Source organism: Schistocerca serialis, chromosome 5, assembly GCF_023864345.2.
Source record: "Schistocerca serialis cubense isolate TAMUIC-IGC-003099 chromosome 5, iqSchSeri2.2, whole genome shotgun sequence".
NCBI classification, from domain to species: Eukaryota; Metazoa; Arthropoda; class Insecta; order Orthoptera; family Acrididae; genus Schistocerca; species Schistocerca serialis.
Genome location: NC_064642.1, coordinates 626838764 through 626860156, shown reverse-complemented (window position 1 = coordinate 626860156; position 21393 = coordinate 626838764). Strand labels below are relative to the sequence as shown.

Here is a 21393-nt window from a genome sequence, read left to right as displayed (position 1 = left end):
CGCCCAGGCGTCAATGGGAAATGCTGGCCCCAGCACCCAAACAACTTGGATAGTTTTGTGGGAGATCAGACAGCGAAGCAGCGAGGGGGCGGCAAAGGCCTGTGTGTCGGCATATGAACGCGCCGCGGTGAACTCTAAGGCCTCGGTGCACTCGACGAAAGACTCGAGATTAGACCTGTGCCCACAACATCGTCCGAATGGCGTTTGTCGTGAAGCCGGAAGTCCTGGGCTCCCTCGGCCACACACAGCATACAGCCAGGAAGGCGGTACACGTACAGCCTGCGAGGCGGCACTCAAGTGCCCTCCCAGCAAGCAGTAGACGGCAGCTTGTAGTAGGTGGACTAGGCCCTTCACCAAAAGAAGATCCTTGTAGCAGCCCTTTTTCTGTTTTCGCTTTTTCGTCTAATAGGTGAAAGTTTGATTTCATTTTTTACACATTGACTGTCATTGAAGGGTTTTACTTTTATTTAATATTGTCCCGACTAAGTATCAGTTTGATTACTTTTAAAACCCAATGTTAAACGTGGGTCACTACACGTATAGTCTTCCCAACTCTAAGAGACAAAAATCTTTAGTAGCTTTACTACCAATGTTTACAGACGACGATACTTTAACCTTTCGTTCAATTGTTTTGGTTACGAATCGCTAGTTTGTTATTGGCATAGATCACGTAACCTTAACGTTTATTAATCTAAGTTCAATTAATGTTCAAGACTTGTATTATGTTTCAAATTAACAACGTCAGTTTATTGACAAGAATTATTAATAAATAGGTTCACTCGTACGATCTCATTCAAAGAAGTTCTTTAATTAGATGTCTAAGTATGATTTCCGCTAGCATCAGAGATGCTTGATAATTCCTGTCACTGTCAGTAAATAAGTTATTTCTATTTAATATCCGCAAACTGTCATTAACTATGATCACTAGTCCCGTGAAGTTAAGGTTTCCCACTATCATAATTCAAAATCCTAATCCGGTTAAAATTCTCAATTCAGTAAAGCGTTTAAATATTCACACGAATTGACATTAAAGCCAAAGAGATTACTATTCACCTTCCCGTTTATCTAATTTGATAAATGACCAAATTAAAGTCTTGAATTGACAATCCTCAAAAACAATCTCGTCACGATCTATTCTTGATCCTCGTTTAATAAAGTCCCAATTGTAGTTCTCTAAAGCTGTACATCCTAAATAACTTCCAAACTAGAACAGACTAGAGACTGGAGTATCGTAATTACAACGTATGGCTATTTATACTTTAATAAACACTATCTTTGGTGTCCCAGACGTACGTTCTATGACTATAGTATTGATTTTCTTACGTATTGGAATAACTAATATTTTAATATTTTCTACTGTATTCCCCCTTCCCTTGTTTCTAAAATTTATAATTAAAGTTTCCTTTTCCTTTCTTTTGTTTTCTATACTAGATATTTACCTCTATTTGTTTTTTATTTATTTTTCGTAATTACTACTTGTGGAGGGACTTGGGTCATTTTGTGAATTGATATTTTAAGGGCATGGGAGCTAATTTGGGAGCTATTTTTGTTTTTTCAACACTGAGAGGCGCTGTAGGTGTTACACCCTATGGGTCTGCATCTTGTAATAGTCAAGGCTGCGACCAATCGGGAGCGACGGCGTGGGGCGACGAAGTCCACCCACAGCCGTCAGGCTGTAGTCTAGTAGAAGAAGTCTTCAGACAGGCTTCAAGCAGCACATCACGGTTCGCCAGCAGCCCCCTAACCTGGTGAAACTTTGATTCAATAGGGGTCGGAATGAACAGACACACGAATGAAACAGACAGACTAATGACGAGCTGTCCGGAACAGAGGCATTTCAAGCTGGATCTCGCGTCATTGTAGCAGGTTACGCAGCCACTTGCTCTCATTTAAACAGAGGTGTCAGTGATGCTTTCCTCACCGTGATGTCTAAAGTACGAACCGTTTCTCCTGCCTCTTCATTCGACATCAGTATTGGCATGCTTCGGAGTGGCGGGGACTGGATGTTGTATGTTACTGCTCCGTGTTGTAGAATTCGGGTGCCTTCATACTACACCGTTTGTGCTCCTTGCTATGACTCGTGTAGCCGTGACCTACAGGCGTTGCCCTGCTTTTGCAACACTGGCACTTTTTGCGTGCTAGATTACGGTCTTAGTTGGACTTGGTTCTTCATTTGTGTTGAGCACTAGCTTCGAAAATTTATTAGTGCACCCAGAAATAGGATTGCTCTCCAACAGACAGTATATTCTTGCACCTCTCGTTCGTTTCCTGACGTTAAACAATTCTTTATTCTCCTACCACTCTCCATCAACTTCGGCCATGCTCTGTTTATTCTAAGTCATCTTCCGTGTAACAAAGTTTCCTTACATCCGACCAGAAGGTCATGTCCCCTGTGAACCTCAACGCAGACATGTGTTCCACTTGAACTTCTATTTTTGCTCCCAAATGTTCTGTTAGTTTACTTTACTCTTTCATCGATGCACAAATTGAACAGTGGTGGCGATTAGCAGCAGCTGTGCCTTACAGCTTACTTAATATAAACTTGTCTTCCTTCATTTCTCCATTACTAATCTTTGGATCTTGTGGACGTCGTAGGTTATTATTGTCTATACTTTAGTGCCATCTAAGCGTCGTGAAGATCTTATTCCATTTTACATTGTCGAAGGCTTTCTCTATGTCAACTGATACTTTTTCAATCTGCAATGGTAGAACTGTTTCAAGTAACTTTTCTTCGGTATGTTGTTAATTTTTCTTTCTATTATTTTATTCCGATGAGCAGTTAAAATGTATGACTTCTCAGATTTATCACCCCACAGTTTCGTAACTATCGGCCCATTTCTTCTTTGGTAAAATTGTGATAATGTTTTTCTGGATATCCGATGGTAAATCACCTTTTTCATAGACTTTGATCCCACTCGAGTAGCCTTCTACTTCCTAAATCATCTACGGATTTCAATAGCACCAGCGCCGGCTGGAGTGGCCGAGCGGTTCTAGCCGCTACAGTCTGGAGCTGCGCGACCGCTACGGTCGCAGGTTCGAATCCTGCCTCGGGCATGGATGTGTGTGATATCCTTAGGTTGGTTAGGTTTAAGTAGTTCTAAGTTCTAGGGGACTGATGACATCAGATGTTAAGTCCCATAGTGCTCAGAGCCATTTGAACCGTTTGAATAACACCAACGGGATGTCATGGATTCCTGTTGACCTGTTTGAGCGTAAGTCACTCAGTACCCTGTCAAAGTAAGACCGCATTAGTTGAAAATCAACACTGAGGTGATGAAGCTGATGGGACACATCCTAACATCGTGTCTGGCATCCTTTTGTATGGCGTATTGCAGCAGCTCGGCGTGGTATGGGCTCAACAAGTCGTTGGAAGTCCCCTGTAGAAATACTGAGCCATCCTGCCTCTATAGCCGTCCATAACTGCGAAAGTACTGCCAGTGCAGGATTTTGTGCACGAACTGACCTCTCGATTATGTCGCATAAATGTTCGATGGGATTCATGTTGTACGATCTGGATGGCCAAATCATTCACTCTAACTGTCCAGAATGTTCTTCAAACAATCGCGAACAGTTGTTGCCCAGTCACATGGCGCATTATCATTCATAAAATTCCATCGTTGTTTCGGAACATAAAATCCTTGAATGGCCGTAAATGGTCTCCAGGTAGCCGAATATAACCATTTGCAGTTAGTAATTGTTTCAGTTGGACCAGAGGATCTTGGACCAGAGGATCCAGTCCATTCCATGCGTAAACACAACCCACACCATTATGGAGCTACCACCAACTTGGACAGTGCCTTGTTGACAACGTGGATCCATGGTTTCGTGGGGTCTGCGCCACACTCGAATCCTACCTGTAGCTCTTACCAACTGGAATCGGAACTCATCTCACCAAGCCACGATTTTCCAGTCGTGTATGGTCCAACCGATATGGTTACGAGCCCATAAGATGCGCTGCAGGCGATGTCATGCTGTTAGCAAAAACCCTCGCGTCGGTCATATGCTGCCGCAGCTCACAAGGGAACCTTCCCATCGCACCCCCGTCAGATTTAGTTATAAGTTGCCACAGTGGATAGACCTTGAAAAATTGAACACAAGATCAGTCGAGAAAACAGGAAGAAGTTGTGTGGAACTATGAAAAAATAAGCAAAATATACAAACTGAGTAGTCCATGCGCAAGATATGCAACATCAAGGACCGAAGGAACACAGGAGCGCCGTGATCCCGTGGTTAGCGTGAGCAGCTGTGGAACTAGAGGTCCTTGGTTCAAGTCTTCCTTCGAGCAAGAAGTTTAATTTTTTTATTTTCAGACAATTATAAAAGTTCAGGCACTCACACATAATCAACTTCGCTATACAAAATTCCAGGACATGTTCAGATTTGCTTGGACATATGCAGGATTTGACGGTCTACACACGAAAATTTGAAAACGTAAAAAACATATGTTTTGACAGAGCACAGGGAAAAGTGTGCGAGTGTGAGACTTTTGGATTCATTTGTTGCAGTTTATGTGACAAACTCTTATGTTTTCATCACTTTTTTGGGAGTAATTATCACATCCAGAAGAAAACCTAAATCGGGCAAGGTAGAAGAATCTTTTTACCCATTCGCCAAGTGTACAAGTTAGGTGGGTCGACAACATATTCCTGTCATGAGACGCACATGCCGTCACCAGTGTCGTATAGAATATATCAGACGTGTTTTCCTGTGGAGGAATCGGTTGACCTATGACCTTGCGATCAAAAGTTTTCGGTTCCCATTGGAGAGGCACGTCCTTTCGTCTACTAATCGCACGGTTTTGCGGTGCGGCCGCAAAACACAGACACTAAACTTATTACAGTGAACAGAGACGTCAATGAACGAATGGATAGATCATAACTTTGCTAAAATAAAGAAAAATTTTTCGCTTGAGTGGAGACTTGAACCAAGGACCTCTCGTTCCGCAGCTTTTCACGCCAACCACGGGACCACGGCGCTCATCATCTCAGAATGTCCATGATGTTGCCTATCTTGCGCATGGACTACTCACTTTGTATATTTTGCTTATTTTTTTATAGTTCCACACAACCTCTTCCTGTTTTCTCGATTGATCTGTGTTCGGTTTTTCAAGGCCTCTCCACTGTGTCAACTTATAACTAAATCTGAGGGGGGTGCGATGGAGAGGTTCCCATGTCAGTAACGCCAAATTTCGGTGCACTGTCCTAACGGATAAGTTCGTCTTTCATCCCACATTGACTTCTGCCGTTATTTCGCGCATTGTTTCTCTTCTGTTACCACTGACAACTCACGCAGACGCCGTTACGCTCGGTAATTTATTGACGGCCGTCGGCCACTGCGTTGCTTATGGTGAGAGGTAATGCCTGAAATCTGGCATCATTGGCGCAGTCTGGACACTGTGGGTCTCAGAATATTGAATTCCCTAACGATTTTCGAAATGGAATGTCAGTTGCGTCTAGCTCCAACTACCATTCCGTCTACAAAGCGTGTTAACTCCCGTCGTGCGGCCACGGCAACGTTGGAAACCTTTTCACACGAATCACCTGAGTACAAATGATAACTCCGCCAATGCACTGGCCTCTTATAACATGTGTACGTGATACTACCACCATCTGTGTACGTCCATATCGCTATCCCATGACTTGTCACCTGAGTATATATTTCCCCTACATCAATTTTCTCTTCTTCCATTTTCACTCTTGGTGATAGTTCCTCTTCATCGCATATGCTGTCTATGTACTCCATCCATCGATCTGTGTTCAGTACAAGTTTTTCATCCGCTCCTTGTAGTTTAAGACTGATAATGTAACAAAAAAGTTTACCTTGGCGAAAAGCAAATCCATAAGTGGGCATAGTTATGATACATTATTGTTGCATCTCAATCAATAGTTCATTGGGATATAACCGAAAGCAAGAAACTGTCTTTCTAGAGTGCAACACTATTGGCGACAAAGCAGCTGTCACGATGACGAAAGTTGGTGAGCTGGGTTTTAGAATCGTTCCTTATCTTAGCCACCACCAAAATGAAGTGTTTTAAATATACGTCTCTACTGGGATTAATAAGATGAAATTCTCAAGACCATTTACAAAAGTGTCGAATGCACACTAATGTAGCGCTGTGGAGAGACACTCGGGATTCGTATCCGGAACGACGGCCGTTCGAATTCCATCCTGTTTTATGTTTTCCTTGGTTCCCTACATCATTTACATCAGTTACCCTAATGGTTCCACCGAGCGAGGTGGCGCAGTGTTTAGCGTACTCGACTCGCACTTGGGAAGACGACGGTTGAAATGCGCGTCGGACCATCCTGATTTTAGTTTTCTTTAATTTCGCTAAATCGCTCCATGCAGATGCCGGGATGGTTCCTCTGAAAGGCCATGGCCGAGTTTCTTCTCCATCCTTGACAATCCGAGTTTGTGCTCCGTGCCTAATGAACTCGATGTCGACGGGACGTTAAACCCCATCTTTTTTCCCAGTGGTTCCTTCGCAAGGGGCAAATCCGATTTCCTTCTACCCGCGCTTGCGTTCCATCTCTGATTTCCTCGTTATCGACAGGGCTTTAAATTAATATTCTATACCAATATCTTCAATTTATTAATACACTCTAAGACAAAAAATGCACCATGAAGGAATTACCCAAATGGGAAGGAAATCGGTAAATGTGGTGTACTAGGTGCGACAATAAAGTAATGAGACTGATTTTCTTTGCAAGATGTGGCAACCCTGCAGGCTTGCTTAGGCACAATATCTTTGACCTTGGCCTATAAGCTGCTTCTAGTCCAAGCGACACATCGATGCAACTGCTCAGTCGTGAGTTGTGCTATAATAAGTTAACACATGTTTGTGTCTCTCGTCGTGGAAATGGAACCGCATAATATTGTGCAACGGTATGGCATTTCTTTTTGCGTTAAGTTGGGTGAAAACGCGGCGACAACTTATGATAAGCTTCAGAAGGCTTTTGGAGAGGAGGTTATGTCAGGAGCTCAAGTTTTTCATTGGCATAAAACGTTTAGTGAAGGCAGAACGAATGTTGAAGATGAAGACCGCAGTGGACGACCATCAAGCTCTTTGATTCCAAGGGAATTGTTCATAAAGATTGGATGCCTCCTGGACAAACAGTTAACCAATATTACTAAAAAGAAATTTTAGAGTTGTTCGTGTCCGTGCCAACATTGCTGATAATTGGATTCTGCATCACGATAATGCGCCATCCCATGCTGCTCTGTCAGTACAGCAATTTTTAATCTTAAAACAAATTTCAGTACTACCACAGCCACCTCATTCACCAGATATCGCTCCATGCGACTTTTTTCTATTTCCATGAGTCAAAACGCTGGTCAAGGGACACCATTATCAAACAACACGAGACGTCCAAAAAGCTGTGACGAGGGTCTTGGAGGATATTACAGAAGATGAGTTCCAGAAATGTTACCATCAATGGCAGAGGAGCTGGAAAAAGTGTGTGCAATCAGAAGGGAACTACTTTGAAGGAGACAACACTAAACTTGACTAAAACGGTAAGCAAAATTTTTTCACATCAGTCTCATTACTTTATTGTCGCACGTCGTACATGAACAGAAAAACAAGTAATTACAGTTTCCAAACAATTCCATGATTTATTCAAAACAAGTGCTTCACTGATTGAGCAGGTCACTATCGCTTTGGCCTACCTCTGGTCTTATGCATCAGTTATTCGGTTTGGCATTGATTGATGGAGTTACTGGGTGTCTTTCTGAGAGACTTCGTGGCAAATTCTGTCCAGCTGGCGCGTTAGATACTAAAAATCTCGAAATGGTTGGAGGGCACTGGCCAAAATTCTCTAGACGTGCTCAGTGGGTGAGAGATTCGGTGACCTTGCTGGTCAAGGTAGGTTTTGGGAAGCATGATGAAAATCAGTAAAAACTCTCGCAGCTGTCCAGAGCGTCTCCAGACATGTCTTCGGCCTGGAATCTCATTGACTGGAGTACAGTTCTCTTGAATTATGAGTTACGCTTAAAACTGAGCCCCGATGACCAGCGAAAACGTGTCTCGAGACGCTCCTGGCAACGATGGAATACCAAGCCGACTGTCGTCCGTCATACTGCCCGACAATGGGGAGTGGCAGTCTGTGGTGCCATTCCATTTCATAACAGATCAGACAGCACTGGTTGTCATGCACGACACCTTTACAGGACAGCGCACTTTCATGTCGGCGAGAGTTTTTACTGGTCGTCTTCGTGCTTGCCAAACCCTACCTTGGCCAGCAAGGTCCCAGGATCCCTCCCCAATTGAGAGCATTTGGAGTATTGTGAGTAGAGCCTTCCAAAACCGCAGCACCATAACATATCCTTCCCCGTTCTTCACTGTTGGTACTAGAGATTTGTTGTTGTTTTGGTCTTCAGTCCTGAATCTGGTTTGATGCAGCTCTCGATGCTACCCTACCCTGTGCAAGCTGCTTCATCTCCCAGTACGTACTGCAGCCTAAATCCTTCTGAATCTGCTTAGTCTATTCATCTCTTGCTCTCCCTCTCTACTTTTACCCTCCACGCTGCTCTCCAATACTAAATTGACGATCCCTTGATGCCTCAGAACATGTCCTACCAACCGATCCCTTCTTCTAGTCAAGTTGCGCCACAAACTCCTCTTCTCCCCAATTCTGTTCAATACCTCCTCATAAGTTATGTGATCTATCCATCTAACCTTAAGCATTCTTCTGTAGCACCACATTTCGAAAGCTTCTATTCTCTTCTTGTCCGAACTATTTATCGTCCATGTTTCACTTCCATACATGGTTACACTCCATACAAATACTTTCAGAAACGACTTCCTGACTCTATGTTAACAAATTTCTCTTCTTCATAAACGCTTTCCTTGCCATTGCCAGTCTACATTTAATATCCTCTGCACTTCGACCATCATCAGTTATTTTGCTCCCCAAATAGCAAAACTCCTTTACTACTTTAAGTGTCTCATTTCCTAATCTAATTCCCTCAGAATCACCCGACTTAATTAGACTACATTCCATGATCCTCGTTTGGCTTTTGTTGATGTTCATCTTATATCCTCCTTTCAAGACACTGTCCATTCCGTTCAACTGCTCTTCCAAGTCTTTGCTGTCTCTGACAGAATTACTTATTTCTTCTCCATGGATTTTAATACCTAGTTTTTTGTTTCCTTTATTGCTTGCTCAGTATACAGATTGAATAACATCGGGGAGAGACTACAACCCTGTCTCACTCCCTTCCCAACCACTGCTAAGGTAAGAGGTCCGCCAGTCTCGATTACCTACTTGTTTCACTTCGATTTCAGTTCTCTTTTCCTTTTGTTTCCTTCCTTTTTTAGTGCGTTTCTTCTCCTCTTGTTTTGCCTCTGTATGTGAGGATTTGTAACTGCGTCAGGTCTGTGTCTTTTAGCCGTTCTCCTTGTTCGCTGTCCGTCTTCGTCCCTTCACCGCATGTGTTCCTGTTTCTATGCGTTTGGGCGCTGATGACCACGCTGTTTAGCGCCCGAAAACCTCAAAACACACACACACACACACACACACACACACACACACACACATACACACACACACACCCTTTCGTGCCCCTCGACTCTTATAACTGCCATCTGGTTTCTGTAAAAATTGTAAATAGCCATTCGTTCCCTGTATTTTACCCCTACCACCCTCAGAATTTGAAAGAGAGTATTCCAGTCAACATTGTCGAAAGCTTTCTCTAAGTCGACAAATGCTAGAAACGTAGGTTTGCCTTTCCTTAATCTTTCTTCTAAGATAAGTCGTAAGGTCAGTATTGTCTCACGTGTTCCAACATTTCTACGGAATCCAAACTGATCTTCCCTGAGGTCGGCTTCTACCAGTTTTTCAATTCGTCTGTAAAGAATCCGCGTTAGTATTTTGCAGCCGTGACTTATTAAACTGATAGTTCGATAATTTTCACATCTGTCAACACCTGCTTTCTTTGGGATTGGGATTATTATATTCTTCTTGAAGTCCGAGGGTATTTCGCCTGTCTCATACATCTTGCTCACCAGATGGTAGATTTTTGTTAGGCCTGGCTCTCCCAAGGCCGTCAGTAGTTCTAATGGAATGTTGTCTACTCCCGGGGTCTTGTTTCGACTCAGTTCTTTCAGTGCTTTGTCAAACTCTTCACGCAGCGGCGTATTCCTATTTCATCTTCATCTACATCCTCTTCCATTTCCATAATATTGTCCTCAAGTAGATCGCCCTTGTATAGACCCTTATACTCCTTCCACCTTTCTGGTTTCCCTTCTTTGCTTAGAACTGGGTTTCCATCTGAGCTCTTAATATCCAGGTACTAGGGATTCTGGCTAGTACTAGAGATAATGTCAGGTAAACCCAAATCCTGCCATCGGATTGTCACAGGGTACAGCGTGATCCATTTCTCATTTTTGAGTACGAAATGTGTTGCTTATGAGAAGCTACTCGACCATTCGTAGTGTTAGCTGAAATGCTGGAAGCACTTTGGAACTAACGAGTAATGCCTTCCGGTGATTTGATACGACATTTTAAAAGCACCCTCAGCAATGGACGACACTCTCTGTCGGGCAGTACATGATGTCAGCCTGATCGTGGGTATCTGTGGTTGTTCCTTCACGTTTCCACTTCACACTCACATCATTAACATTCGATTGGACTGCTTTATAATGGTTGAACTGTGCCTGATGGTTTTGTTACTCAGGTGACATCCAGCTACTAGTTCACGTTATAAATCACTGAGACCACATGACAGTCGCATTCTGCTGTTGCTGCTTCTCCCCTGACAGCAGGATAGTTCCTGCTATCATTTATACTGGCGGAAGAAAGACTGGGGTTTAACATCCCGTCGACAGCGCGGTGTTAGAGAAGGAGCACAAGCTCGGATTAGGACACTGTCGGGAAGGAAATCAGCCACGCACTTTTCAAAGGAACCACTCGCAATTTGCCTGGAGCAGTCTGGGAAAATCACGAAAAATCTAAATGAGGATGGTCGGACGAGGATTTGAACCGAATGCGAGTCCAGTGTGCTTGCCACTGCGCCACCTTGCTCGTTCTTTTTTTCTGGCTGGTCTGCCTCTCACGGCACCTAGTGATCAGTTCCATAGGTCAATTGCTTAGGGCTGTCGGGATACCGTGGATCAGCTATATGCTAACAGACTTATTGGCAACAGCGACGGGTACTGACCTTCCCACGGAGGACAGAGCGGCATGAAATGCGCGGGCTCCTTGAGTGTGAGCAGGGCGATGTCGTAGTCGTTCCCTGCCGTAGTGTAGCGCTCGTGAACGTCCGCTCGGGCCACGTCGTAGATCTTCCTCGTGTTCTGGTTGACGCACTGGTTAGACATCCCCAGCGCGACCTTATACTTCTTGTCGTTGGGAACACCTTCCAGTCTGCAACGAGAGATTTTAGCCCAAACACCGAGTTAATGGATCTACAAAGAACACCTGATGTATTTGAGTAAGTTTTGTTGGAAAATGAGGATATAATGACATAATTCCTGATCAAGCCGCTTTGAGTTATGTAAATAGCCAAACGTGACGTCATGAGAATACCGTAAGCTGGAGTTACTTTGACCCTCTGCAGGTAACTTTAGCCCACTGACAGGAAAAGGGTTTAAACTTTTTTCTCGCTAATATTACGTAAGAAGCATTGCGTAAACAAGGCAGTATGCATTTACAATGTGTCAATAATGAGGTTTAAATGGCTCTGAGCACTATGGGACTTAACATCTATGGTAATCAGTTCCCTAGGACTTAGAACTACTTAAACCTAACTAACCTAAGGACATCACACAACACCCAGTCATCACGAGGCAGAGAAAATCCCTGACCCCACAGGGAATCGAACCCGGGAACCCGGGCGTGGGAAGCGAGAACGCTACCGCACGACCACGAGCTGCGGACCAATAATGAATAGAAGGCTGTGAGTTCCATGAAATAATATCGTGTTGACAGCACTGGACTCAGTGTTGATCATGAATATTTTCACAGCTATTACATTCCAATAAATTCTACCTCTGTATTTTAGATCAGTTAAGCTGAAGATACAGTGAGTGTAGTCTTGCGACCTGTCTGTATTAGGCAAGGGAGAGAAACTAACATTTGTGTGAACTTCAGTTTAGGCAATACATTTAACACATGTGTGTAATGGTGAACATTTTTGCAAAATATTGTATTACTTTATCCCGGGTGAAAGTAATCCTAATAAGATGACGAAGTGGTGACAATGGTGATTCTGAAAGTTTCTCTGATGTGTAAGATGATGTCCAGAACGACAAAATATTGAAAGATAAATTAGTGACTGGGTAATAGGACATAGTTTTATATGATAAAGAAGAATATTCCGGAATTCGACTGTGGTGATTGATGAGGGAGGCAAAGAAAACTGGAGAGTTGCATGGGAAAGAAATAAGTCCTCTCGCAAACGGTCAGAAGAAAAAGGTAAACTACCTTATCCTTGGTACGATTTAATAAGAATTATCAGTCCATTGTTGTTGTTGTTGTGGTCTTCAGTCCTGAGACTGGTTTGATGCAGCTCTCCATGCTACTCTATCCTGTGCAAGCTTCTTCATCTCCCAGTACCTACTGCAACCTACATCCTTCTGAATCTGCTTAGTGTATTGATCTCTTGGTCTCCCTCTACGATTTTTACCCTCCACCCTGCCCTCCAATGCTAAATTTGTGATCCCTTGATGCCTCAAAACATGTCCTACCAACCGATCCCTTCTTCTAGTCAAGTTGTGCCACAAACTTCTCTTCTCCCCAATCCTATTCAATACCTCCTCATTAGTTACGTGATCTACCCACCTTATCTTCAGCATTCTTCTGTAGCACCACATTTCGAAAGCTTCTATTCTCTTCTTGTCCAAACTGGTTATCGTCCATGTTTGACTTCCATACATGGCTACACTCCATACAAATACTTTCAGAAACGACTTCCTGACACTTAAATCTATACTCGATGTTAACAAACTTCTCTTCTTCAGAAACGATTTCCTTGCCATTGCCAGTCTACATTTTATATCCTCTCTACTTCGACCATCATCAGTTATTTTACTCCCTAAATAGCAAATCTCCTTTACTACTTTAAGTGTCTCATTTCCTAATCTAATCCCCTCAGCATCACCCGATTTAATTTGACTACATTCCATTATCCTCGTTTTGCTTTTGTTGATGTTCATCTTATATCCTCCTTTCAAGACACTGTCCATTCCGTTCAACTGCTCTTCCAAGTCCTTTGCTGTCTCTGACAGAATTACAATGTCATCGGCAAACCTCAAAGTTTTTACTTCTTCTCCATGAATTTTAATACCTACTCCGAATTTTTCTTTTGTTTCCTTTACTGCTTGCTCAATATACAGATTGAATAACATCGGGGAGAGGCTACAACCCTGTCTCACTCCTTTCCCAACCACTGCTTCCCTTTGATGCCCCTCGACTCTTATAACTGCCATCTGGTTTCTGTACAAATTGTAAATAGCCTTCCGCTCCCTGTATTTTACCCCTGCCACCTTCAGAATTTGAAAGAGAGTATTCCAGTTAACGTTGTCAAAAGCTTTCTCTAAGTCTACAAAAGCTAGAAACGTAGGTTTGCCTTTTCTTAATCTTTCTTCTAAGATAAGTCGTAAGGTTAGTATTGCCTCACGTGTTCCACCATTTCTACGGAATCCAAACTGATCCTCCCCGAGGTCCGCTTCTACCAGTTTTAGTCCATTACGACTAACAAAACATGGCTACTTTCAAGTGCTGGAGCTTCAGTAATTTGCGTAATGAGGCTCATATACGTACTATACAATATTCGTAACGTATTAGATATTCAATTTTGCATATAGTTACCGTAGTGTAATATTTAATTTGAAAATTAATTAGTCAGTTGGTGAAATGTACTACATTTGTATATTACCGTGTCACTTTGTGAATAAAGTTTAATATTTCCTGTCCTTGCATTCAAAATTTAGTATTTTATTTGTTCCTCATGCTCCTGAATGTCTACTCCAAAAATATTCGTTGAGTTTACTTTGCCCCAACATCACATCATCACTTTTTCGTGAAGAAATGACTCAGTAGGTCAAAGTAGCCCCGAATGTGGGTAACAATTTCCCACTTTTTTATGGCGCCACAGCAACATAAGTGATGTATTTTGTTTTGTATATGTTTTAATTGGTGGTACAATTCTTTTACCACACTACAGGCGTATTTGAGTTTTTCTCTATGACACTATTCTCTCTTTCTTGCCACTAAAAAACTACACACAAAAATGGAATGAAGTAATCCTGGTTTACGGCATACATAAAAAAGCATGTGGAAGTAGGAGGACTGCGGAATTTCTAATTTCCATCGACCCAAAGAGAAACTGCGAGAAACGTTTGTCCTCGACGAGACAGTAAGTGACTTTTGACAAGAGACGCGGCGGGTGATAAGGCAGCCCGATAATTCCAGGAACGCCAAGCAATTACCTTAGTTTGCAGAACTAACCAGCGGCAGGCCGAAATGAGGACAGTCGGGGAAACATTTCTCACGGAACATATTTTAGTTCCAGTGATTCTAAACGAACGTAGAACTTACTTCAGCAATATATGAGACACCATAAATGGATGACCCATTGATTCGCGCGGAAGCAGATGGCCGTGCTTTGCTTACCGCAACTTAGACCTGAGGAGGAGAAGGGTGTATTGATAACCATTGTGTGCTCATGAAATCTTACAATTATATCAGTTTTCATATTAATAAAGAGCGCTGAGTGGACTGTTAAGTAACATTTCATTCGTTTTGAGCTGACTTTCTGTACTAAACCTTGTCCCAGCAAAGTAACTAACTTTTGAAGTTGAAAAAAAGCCTCTAAATTTAATACTGGACTCATATACATTTTCTTGTGTCCTTGTTCACGTTGTAAAATCTCTCTGTTCTGTTTTTAACTATGTATTTTGTACATTTCTGCCATAAAAAAATAATTAGTCCTCGAAATTTTGATTTGTTTCTGTGAACGCCTTAACTTTCACCATGTCTCTTATACAGCATGCTCCACCACATCTGTTGTATCATATTTATCCATAACTTGTTTTAACATAAATAAACATAATTTACCTTGAAAATATGCCATTCTCTTCCTACAATATCTCAATGAAAATTATATCCTAAAGTATAGAGCAGTAATAAAGAAACAAGGTGTTGCCTGTTAAAATGATAGCTTCGGGGACTATGCTGAAGTCAGAGGAAAATACGTCAGCTTGACGTAAAGATTTGAAGTATAGAATCAAGAGAAAACGAGTAAATATTCTGAAACTGACAAATAAAACCGAACAATTTATCGGCTTGGGAGACCGAAAATATTCTGATCTTGGGATTAAGTGAAACTAAGGGGAACAGAATCGAAATAATAAAACAGAGTGGATTACAGACTGTGTTGTCCAAAAAATGTAGTAAAGCTGAAGAATGGAGCGAAATATGTCTTTCATAAAAATATGGTTTCTTTTATACAGGTTCAATTTGTTAGTGAAAGCATAATCAAGTCCCTCCCCCCCACTTCCCCCTTGAACCATGGACCTCGCCGTTGGTGGGGAGGCTTTCGTACCTCAGGGATACAGATGGCCGTACCGTAGGTACAACCTCAACGGAGGGGTATCTGTTGAGAGGCCAGACAAACGTGTGGTTCCTGAAGAGGGGCAGCAGCCTTTTCAATAGTTGCAGGGGCAACAGTCTGGATGATTGACTGATCTGGCCCTGTAACACTAAGCAAAACGGCCTTGCTGTACTGGTACTGCGAACGGCTGAAAGCAAGGAGAAACTACAGCCGTAATTTTTCCTGAGGGCATGCAGCTTTACTGTATGATTAAATGATGAAGGCGTCCTCTAGGGTAAAATATTCCGGAGGTAAAATAGTCCCCCATTCGGATCTCCAGGCGGGGACTACTCAGGAGGACGTCGTTATCACGAAAAAGAAAACTGGCGTTCTACGGATCGGAGCGTGGAATGTTAGATCCCTTAATCGGGCAGGTAGATTAGAAAATTTAAAAAGGGAAATGGATAGGTTAAAGTTAGATATAGTGGGAATTAGTGAAGTTCGGTGGCAGGAGGAACAAGACTTTTGGTCAGGTGATTACAGGGTTATAAATACAAAATCAAAACGGGGTAATGCAGGAGTAGGTTTAATAATGAATAAAAAAATAGGAGTGCGGGTAAGCTACTACAAACAGCATAGTGAACGCATTATTGTGGCCAAGATAGACACGAAGCCCACGCCTACAACAGCAGTACAAGTTTATATGCTAACTAGCTCTACAGATGATGAAGAAATTGATGAAATGTATGATGAGACAAAAGAAATTATTCAGGTAGTGAAGGGAGACGAAAATTTAGTAGTCATAGGCGATTGGAATTCGAGAGTAGGAAAAGGGAGAGAAGGAAACATAGTAGGTGAATACGGATTGGAGGTAAGAAATGAAAGAGGAAGCCGTCTGGTAGAATTTTGCACAGAGCATCTCTTTCAAATTCTGTGGGTGGTAGGGGTAAAATACAGGGAACGAATGGCCATTTACAATTTGTACAGAAACCAGATGGCAGTTATAAGAGTCGAGGGGCACGAAAGGGAAGCAGTGGTTGGGAAGGGAGTGAGACAGGGTTGTAGTCTCTCCCCGATGTTATTCAATCTGTATACTGAGCAAGCAGTAACGGAAACAAAAGAAAAATTCGGAGTAGGTATTAAAATCCATGGAGAAGAAATAAAAACGTTGAGGTTCGCCGATGACATTGTAATTCTGTCAGAGACAGCGAAGGACTTGGAAGAGCGGAATGGATAGTGTCTTGAAAGGAGGGTATAGGATGAACATCAACAAAAGCAAAACGAGGATAATGGAATGTAGTGGAATTAAGCTGAGTGATACTGAGGGAATTAGATTAGGAAATGAGACACTTAAAGTAGTAAAGTTTTGCTATTTGAGGAGCAAAATAACTGATGATGGTCGAGGTGGAGAGGATATTGTGGTGTCACCGCCAGACACCACACTTGCTAGGTGGTAGCTTAAATCGGCCGCAGTCCAATTAGTACATGTCGGACCCGCGTGTCGCCACTGTGTGATCGCAGACCTAGCGCCACCACAAGGCAGGTCTCGAGATACGGACGAGCACTCGCCCAGTTGTACGGACGACATTGCTAGCGACAATACGGACGAAGCCTTCCTCTCATTTGCCGAGAGTCAGTTAGAATAGCCTTCTGCTAAGTCCATGGCTACGACCTAGCAAGGCGCTAATTGTAACAGTGCATGTATCTTATGAGTCTCATTTGTATAGTCACGAGGGATGTATCATAAGGAGTGAATAAAGTTAAGTATATTCCAGCTACGTACTTTTCTTGCTACCATTCAATAGTTATCCTGTTCCAGACTTCACGCCCATCTGCGTTAGATAGCGTGCCTATCGGCCCCCTCAAAATAACACTGTGTCGGCACTTCTGACGACACATCATTTGGCGACGACGGAAAAGGGTTTTGTTCTTTCTAATTGCTTACATTTATTTGTGTCATGGTTTCGCCAGATGTACTGTCCGAATTTTATAGCTTGCAGAATCAGCAGACGCAGGCGTTATTGGATGCCCTTGCACAGCTTGTCCAGGGTCAACGTGCCATTCAAACCGATGCGGCAGCCGCCGCTTCACCGCTACCGCAGCCACACCATGCCGTTGCACCGCCGTTTCGCAGTTTTAATGAGGAATGGTCCCGACAGTTCGCCTTTCATCTAGCCGCCTACAGAATTCAAGGTTATGAGCGGCAGCCGTTTTTGCTTTCTTGTGTCGGTGTGTCCACCTACCATGTGATAGTGAAATTGTTTCCCCGACGCGACGTAGCAACTCTGTCCTACGAAGAAATTTTGTCTGCTTTAGATGCCTATTTCAAAGAAACAGTTAATGTGGTTGCAAAACGGTATACGTTTTTTCGTACAAAACGTACGGCCGGTCAAACTAATAGGGAGTGGGTAGCAACATTGCAAGGACTTACTAGGGACTGTGCCTTTGAATGTGACTGTGGCCTTTCTTATTCAGATACAATGGTGCGTGATGCAATTGCACAGAACGTTTCTGATGTTCGCATACGGGAGCAAATTTTGAAACTAGTAAATCCCTCCCTTCAACAAGTGATAGACATATTGGATAGACAAGACACACTTGACTGTGCTCAGGAATCTTTTGAAACTTCGCCAGCCGTGTGTAACATTAACCGGCCCGCTGGACGCGCTGCGCGGCCCGGTAACCAGCCCTCGCGTACTTCGACGCAGCTGCCGCCGCGCGCTAAGCCAAGTGTGCCGCGCCAGCACACAAATGCAGTGAAATCATGCCCGCGGTGTGCTACTCGACATTCGCGTGAACATTGCCCATCACGCCAAGCTATTTGCTTTTTCTGCAATAGGAAGGGACATGTTCAAAGTGTTTGCCAGAAAAAGCTCAGTTCAGACAATCACAACCATTCCAGGCCCTTTGCTTCGCGCCGGAATCGAACCAAGGAACCTCAGGCTCGTGGACCTTCGCCCATGGACATTCATGTAGTTAATTCCACTTCGTCCAGTGACACTTTCTCACATAGTGACTGTGTTCGTCCCACAAAAAGTGTTCGTCGACGTCGCCGGAAATCACGTCAATTAGCAAGTGATTCTGTACCCGTGTCTGTTCAAATTGACCAAAACAGTCGCTCTTGTCGTCAGCAGGACAATAAACTTTTTGTAGATTTGGACTTTAATGGCACGGTCATTCCATTCCAACTCGATACCGGAGCTGCAGTTTCATTGCTCAATCACGACACGTACAAACAACTGGGCAAACCTCCGTTGCGTTCCGCAAATGTTAAGCTAACCACATATTCAGGACAGAAAATTCCTGTGTTAGGACAGTGCAGCCTTCTTGCAACATACAAGGGACAAACAAAACTGGTGTCATTTTACGTTCTTCGTTCTTCTTCTGCAGTGAACTTGTTTGGTTTCGATTTATTTCAATTGTTTAGCATGTCTATAGTAAATCAGGTCCTATCAGTGACTCAGACTGTGCCTCCAGACAGTGTTTCTAGCGTTTGTGAAGAATTTGCAGACATTTTGCACCGGGCCTTGGTTGCGCTAAAAACTATGAAGCACATTTGGAACTGAAAGTAAACGTGCAACCGAAATTTTTCAGAGCGCGTAATGTTCCCCACGCATTGCGTGATGAGGTCGCAAGAACATTAAACGATCTCGAATCACAAGGTGTGAGTGAATGTGCACAATGCCTCTTCCATTTCAGCTCCGCTTCGTCGCTTACGCCGTACACGTGTTCCGTTTCTCTGGACGACGGAATGCGTACGCGCCTTTCGCCAGTTGTAATCGGCGTTGCTTTCTCATACTTGCCTTACGCTTTCGATCCCCGGAAGCCCCTTTTATTGATGGTAGATGCATCGGATTTCGGGATCGGTGCTGTGCTTGCGCACAAAGTTGGCTCGCATGATCGCCCTATTGCCTTTGCGTCCAAATTGCTCTCGTCTGCGCAAAGAAATTATTCCCGGATAGAGAAAGAGGCTTTGGCTCTCGTCTTTGGTGTTATTAAGTTCCATGATTTCTTGTATGGTCGTCACTTCACCATCATCACAGACCACAAACCTTTGACGTCGCAGGGCGCGTTCTTCGCTGCCTCGGCCGCGCGATGTATTTGGTTTTGGGGGCCTCTGGTGAGGTGCGTCGGCATCTCAATCAGCTGCGCCTCTGTCTTCGCACGGGTTCTGCCGCTCCCCGTCTGCTTTCAGCGACGGTGCCGTCCGGTCAGCGCCCTGGGGACCCATCTACTGGCTCGCCTCATCCCCAGGTGTTACCGACGATGCCTTCCATTTTGCTCCATGGCGACGTGCCGCCGCAGCCGCCGCCGCCGCCGCCGCCGCCTGTTCTCCCGCCGGCGCCGCCCGCATTCGACGCTTCGCTGCAGCCGCCAAGCGCCTCCCCGGATCACGCGCCGCCGATCGCTTCCCGTGACCAGGTGTCCTCCGCCATGGACCTCTTGCCCGCTCCGGACCACATGGCGTCTTCGCGCGTCGGGTACCCCGACGCAATGGAGGTCGACCCTTCGGCCCCTCCTGTTTCTTTACGGGCGCATACACCGCATGTTGACGTGCACCCTGGACTAGGTTTTCAGGCGTTTCCTAGCTCCCCTCGGACCGAATGGCCGGGTGCGGGTGGCACAGCCTCGCCTGTTGTTAGGCTCCCCACCTCATCGCATACGTCAACATGGGGTCCTCCCCACGGCGGGCGGAAGCCTTATAACACGACCGTTCGCCGATTTGCGGGGGAGGAATGTGGTGTCACCGCCAGACACCACACTTGCTAGGTGGTAGCTTAAATCGGCCGCGGTCCCGACAATACGGACGAAGCCTTCCTCTCATTTGCCGAGAGTCAGTTAGAATAGCCTTCTGCTAAGTCCATGGCTACGACCTAGCAAGGCGCCAATTATAACAGTGCATGTATCTTACGAGTCTCATTTGTATAGTCACGAGAGATGTATAACAAGGAGTGAATAAAGTTAAGTATATTCCAGCTACGTACTTTTCTTGCTACCATTCAATAGTTATCCTGTTCCAGACTTCACGCCCGTCTGCGTTAGATAGCGTGCCTATCGGCCCCCTCAAAATAACACTGTGTCGGCACTTCTGTCGACACATCAGATATAAAATGTAGACTGACAATGGCAAGGAAAGCGTTTCTGAAGAAAAGAATTTTGTTAACATCGAGTATAGATTTAAGCGTCAGGAAGTCGTTTCTGAAAGTATTTGTATGGAGTGTAGCCATGTATGGAAGTGAAACATGAACGATAAATAGTTTGGACAAGAACAGGACGGAAGCTTTCGAAATGTGGTGCTACAGAAGAATGCTGAAGATTAGATGAGTAGATCACGTAACTATTGAGGAGGGATTGAATAGAATAGTGGAGAAGAGGAGTTTGTGGTACAACTTGACAAGAAGAAGAAACCGGTTGGTAGGACACGCTCTGAGGCGTCAAGGGATCACAAATTTAGCATTGGAGGCCAGCGTGGAGGGAAAAAGTCGTAGAGGGAGACCAAGAGATGTATACACTAAGCAGATTCAGAAGGATGTAGGTTGCAGTAAGGACTGGGAGATGAAGCTTGCACAGGATAGAGTATCATGGAGAGCTGCATCAAACCAGTCTCAGGACTGAAGAGCACAACAACAACAACGTAATCACGTCGTTCACAGACCGTGAACTAAATTCGCACCCCACTAGACGGAGCTATAAAAAAATTGGGAGATGATATTTACAGTGCAAATATTTCAGTGGGTGATTTTAGTGTACAGGCTTGTTCACAATGAACAAGACATGAACTCACACTGATTCCTCTGGTATGGAAATAAGAGAAAGAAACAACGCAGAGTAAGATCGTTAACTAAATTTGTGTAGAAA

At 43.9% G+C, this 21393-nt stretch overlaps 1 protein-coding gene across 1 annotated transcript in view; it reads right to left on the bottom strand.

Moving 5' to 3' along the window:
• LOC126481376 (coagulation factor XI-like) overlaps positions 1-21393 on the bottom strand; it is a 170882-nt gene that overhangs the window by 83401 nt on the left and 66088 nt on the right. Inside the window, exon 3 of the mRNA XM_050105086.1 lies at positions 11161-11366. Coding sequence (XP_049961043.1) covers positions 11161-11366 — 206 coding nt within the window. The remainder of the gene's footprint in view (positions 1-11160; positions 11367-21393) is intronic.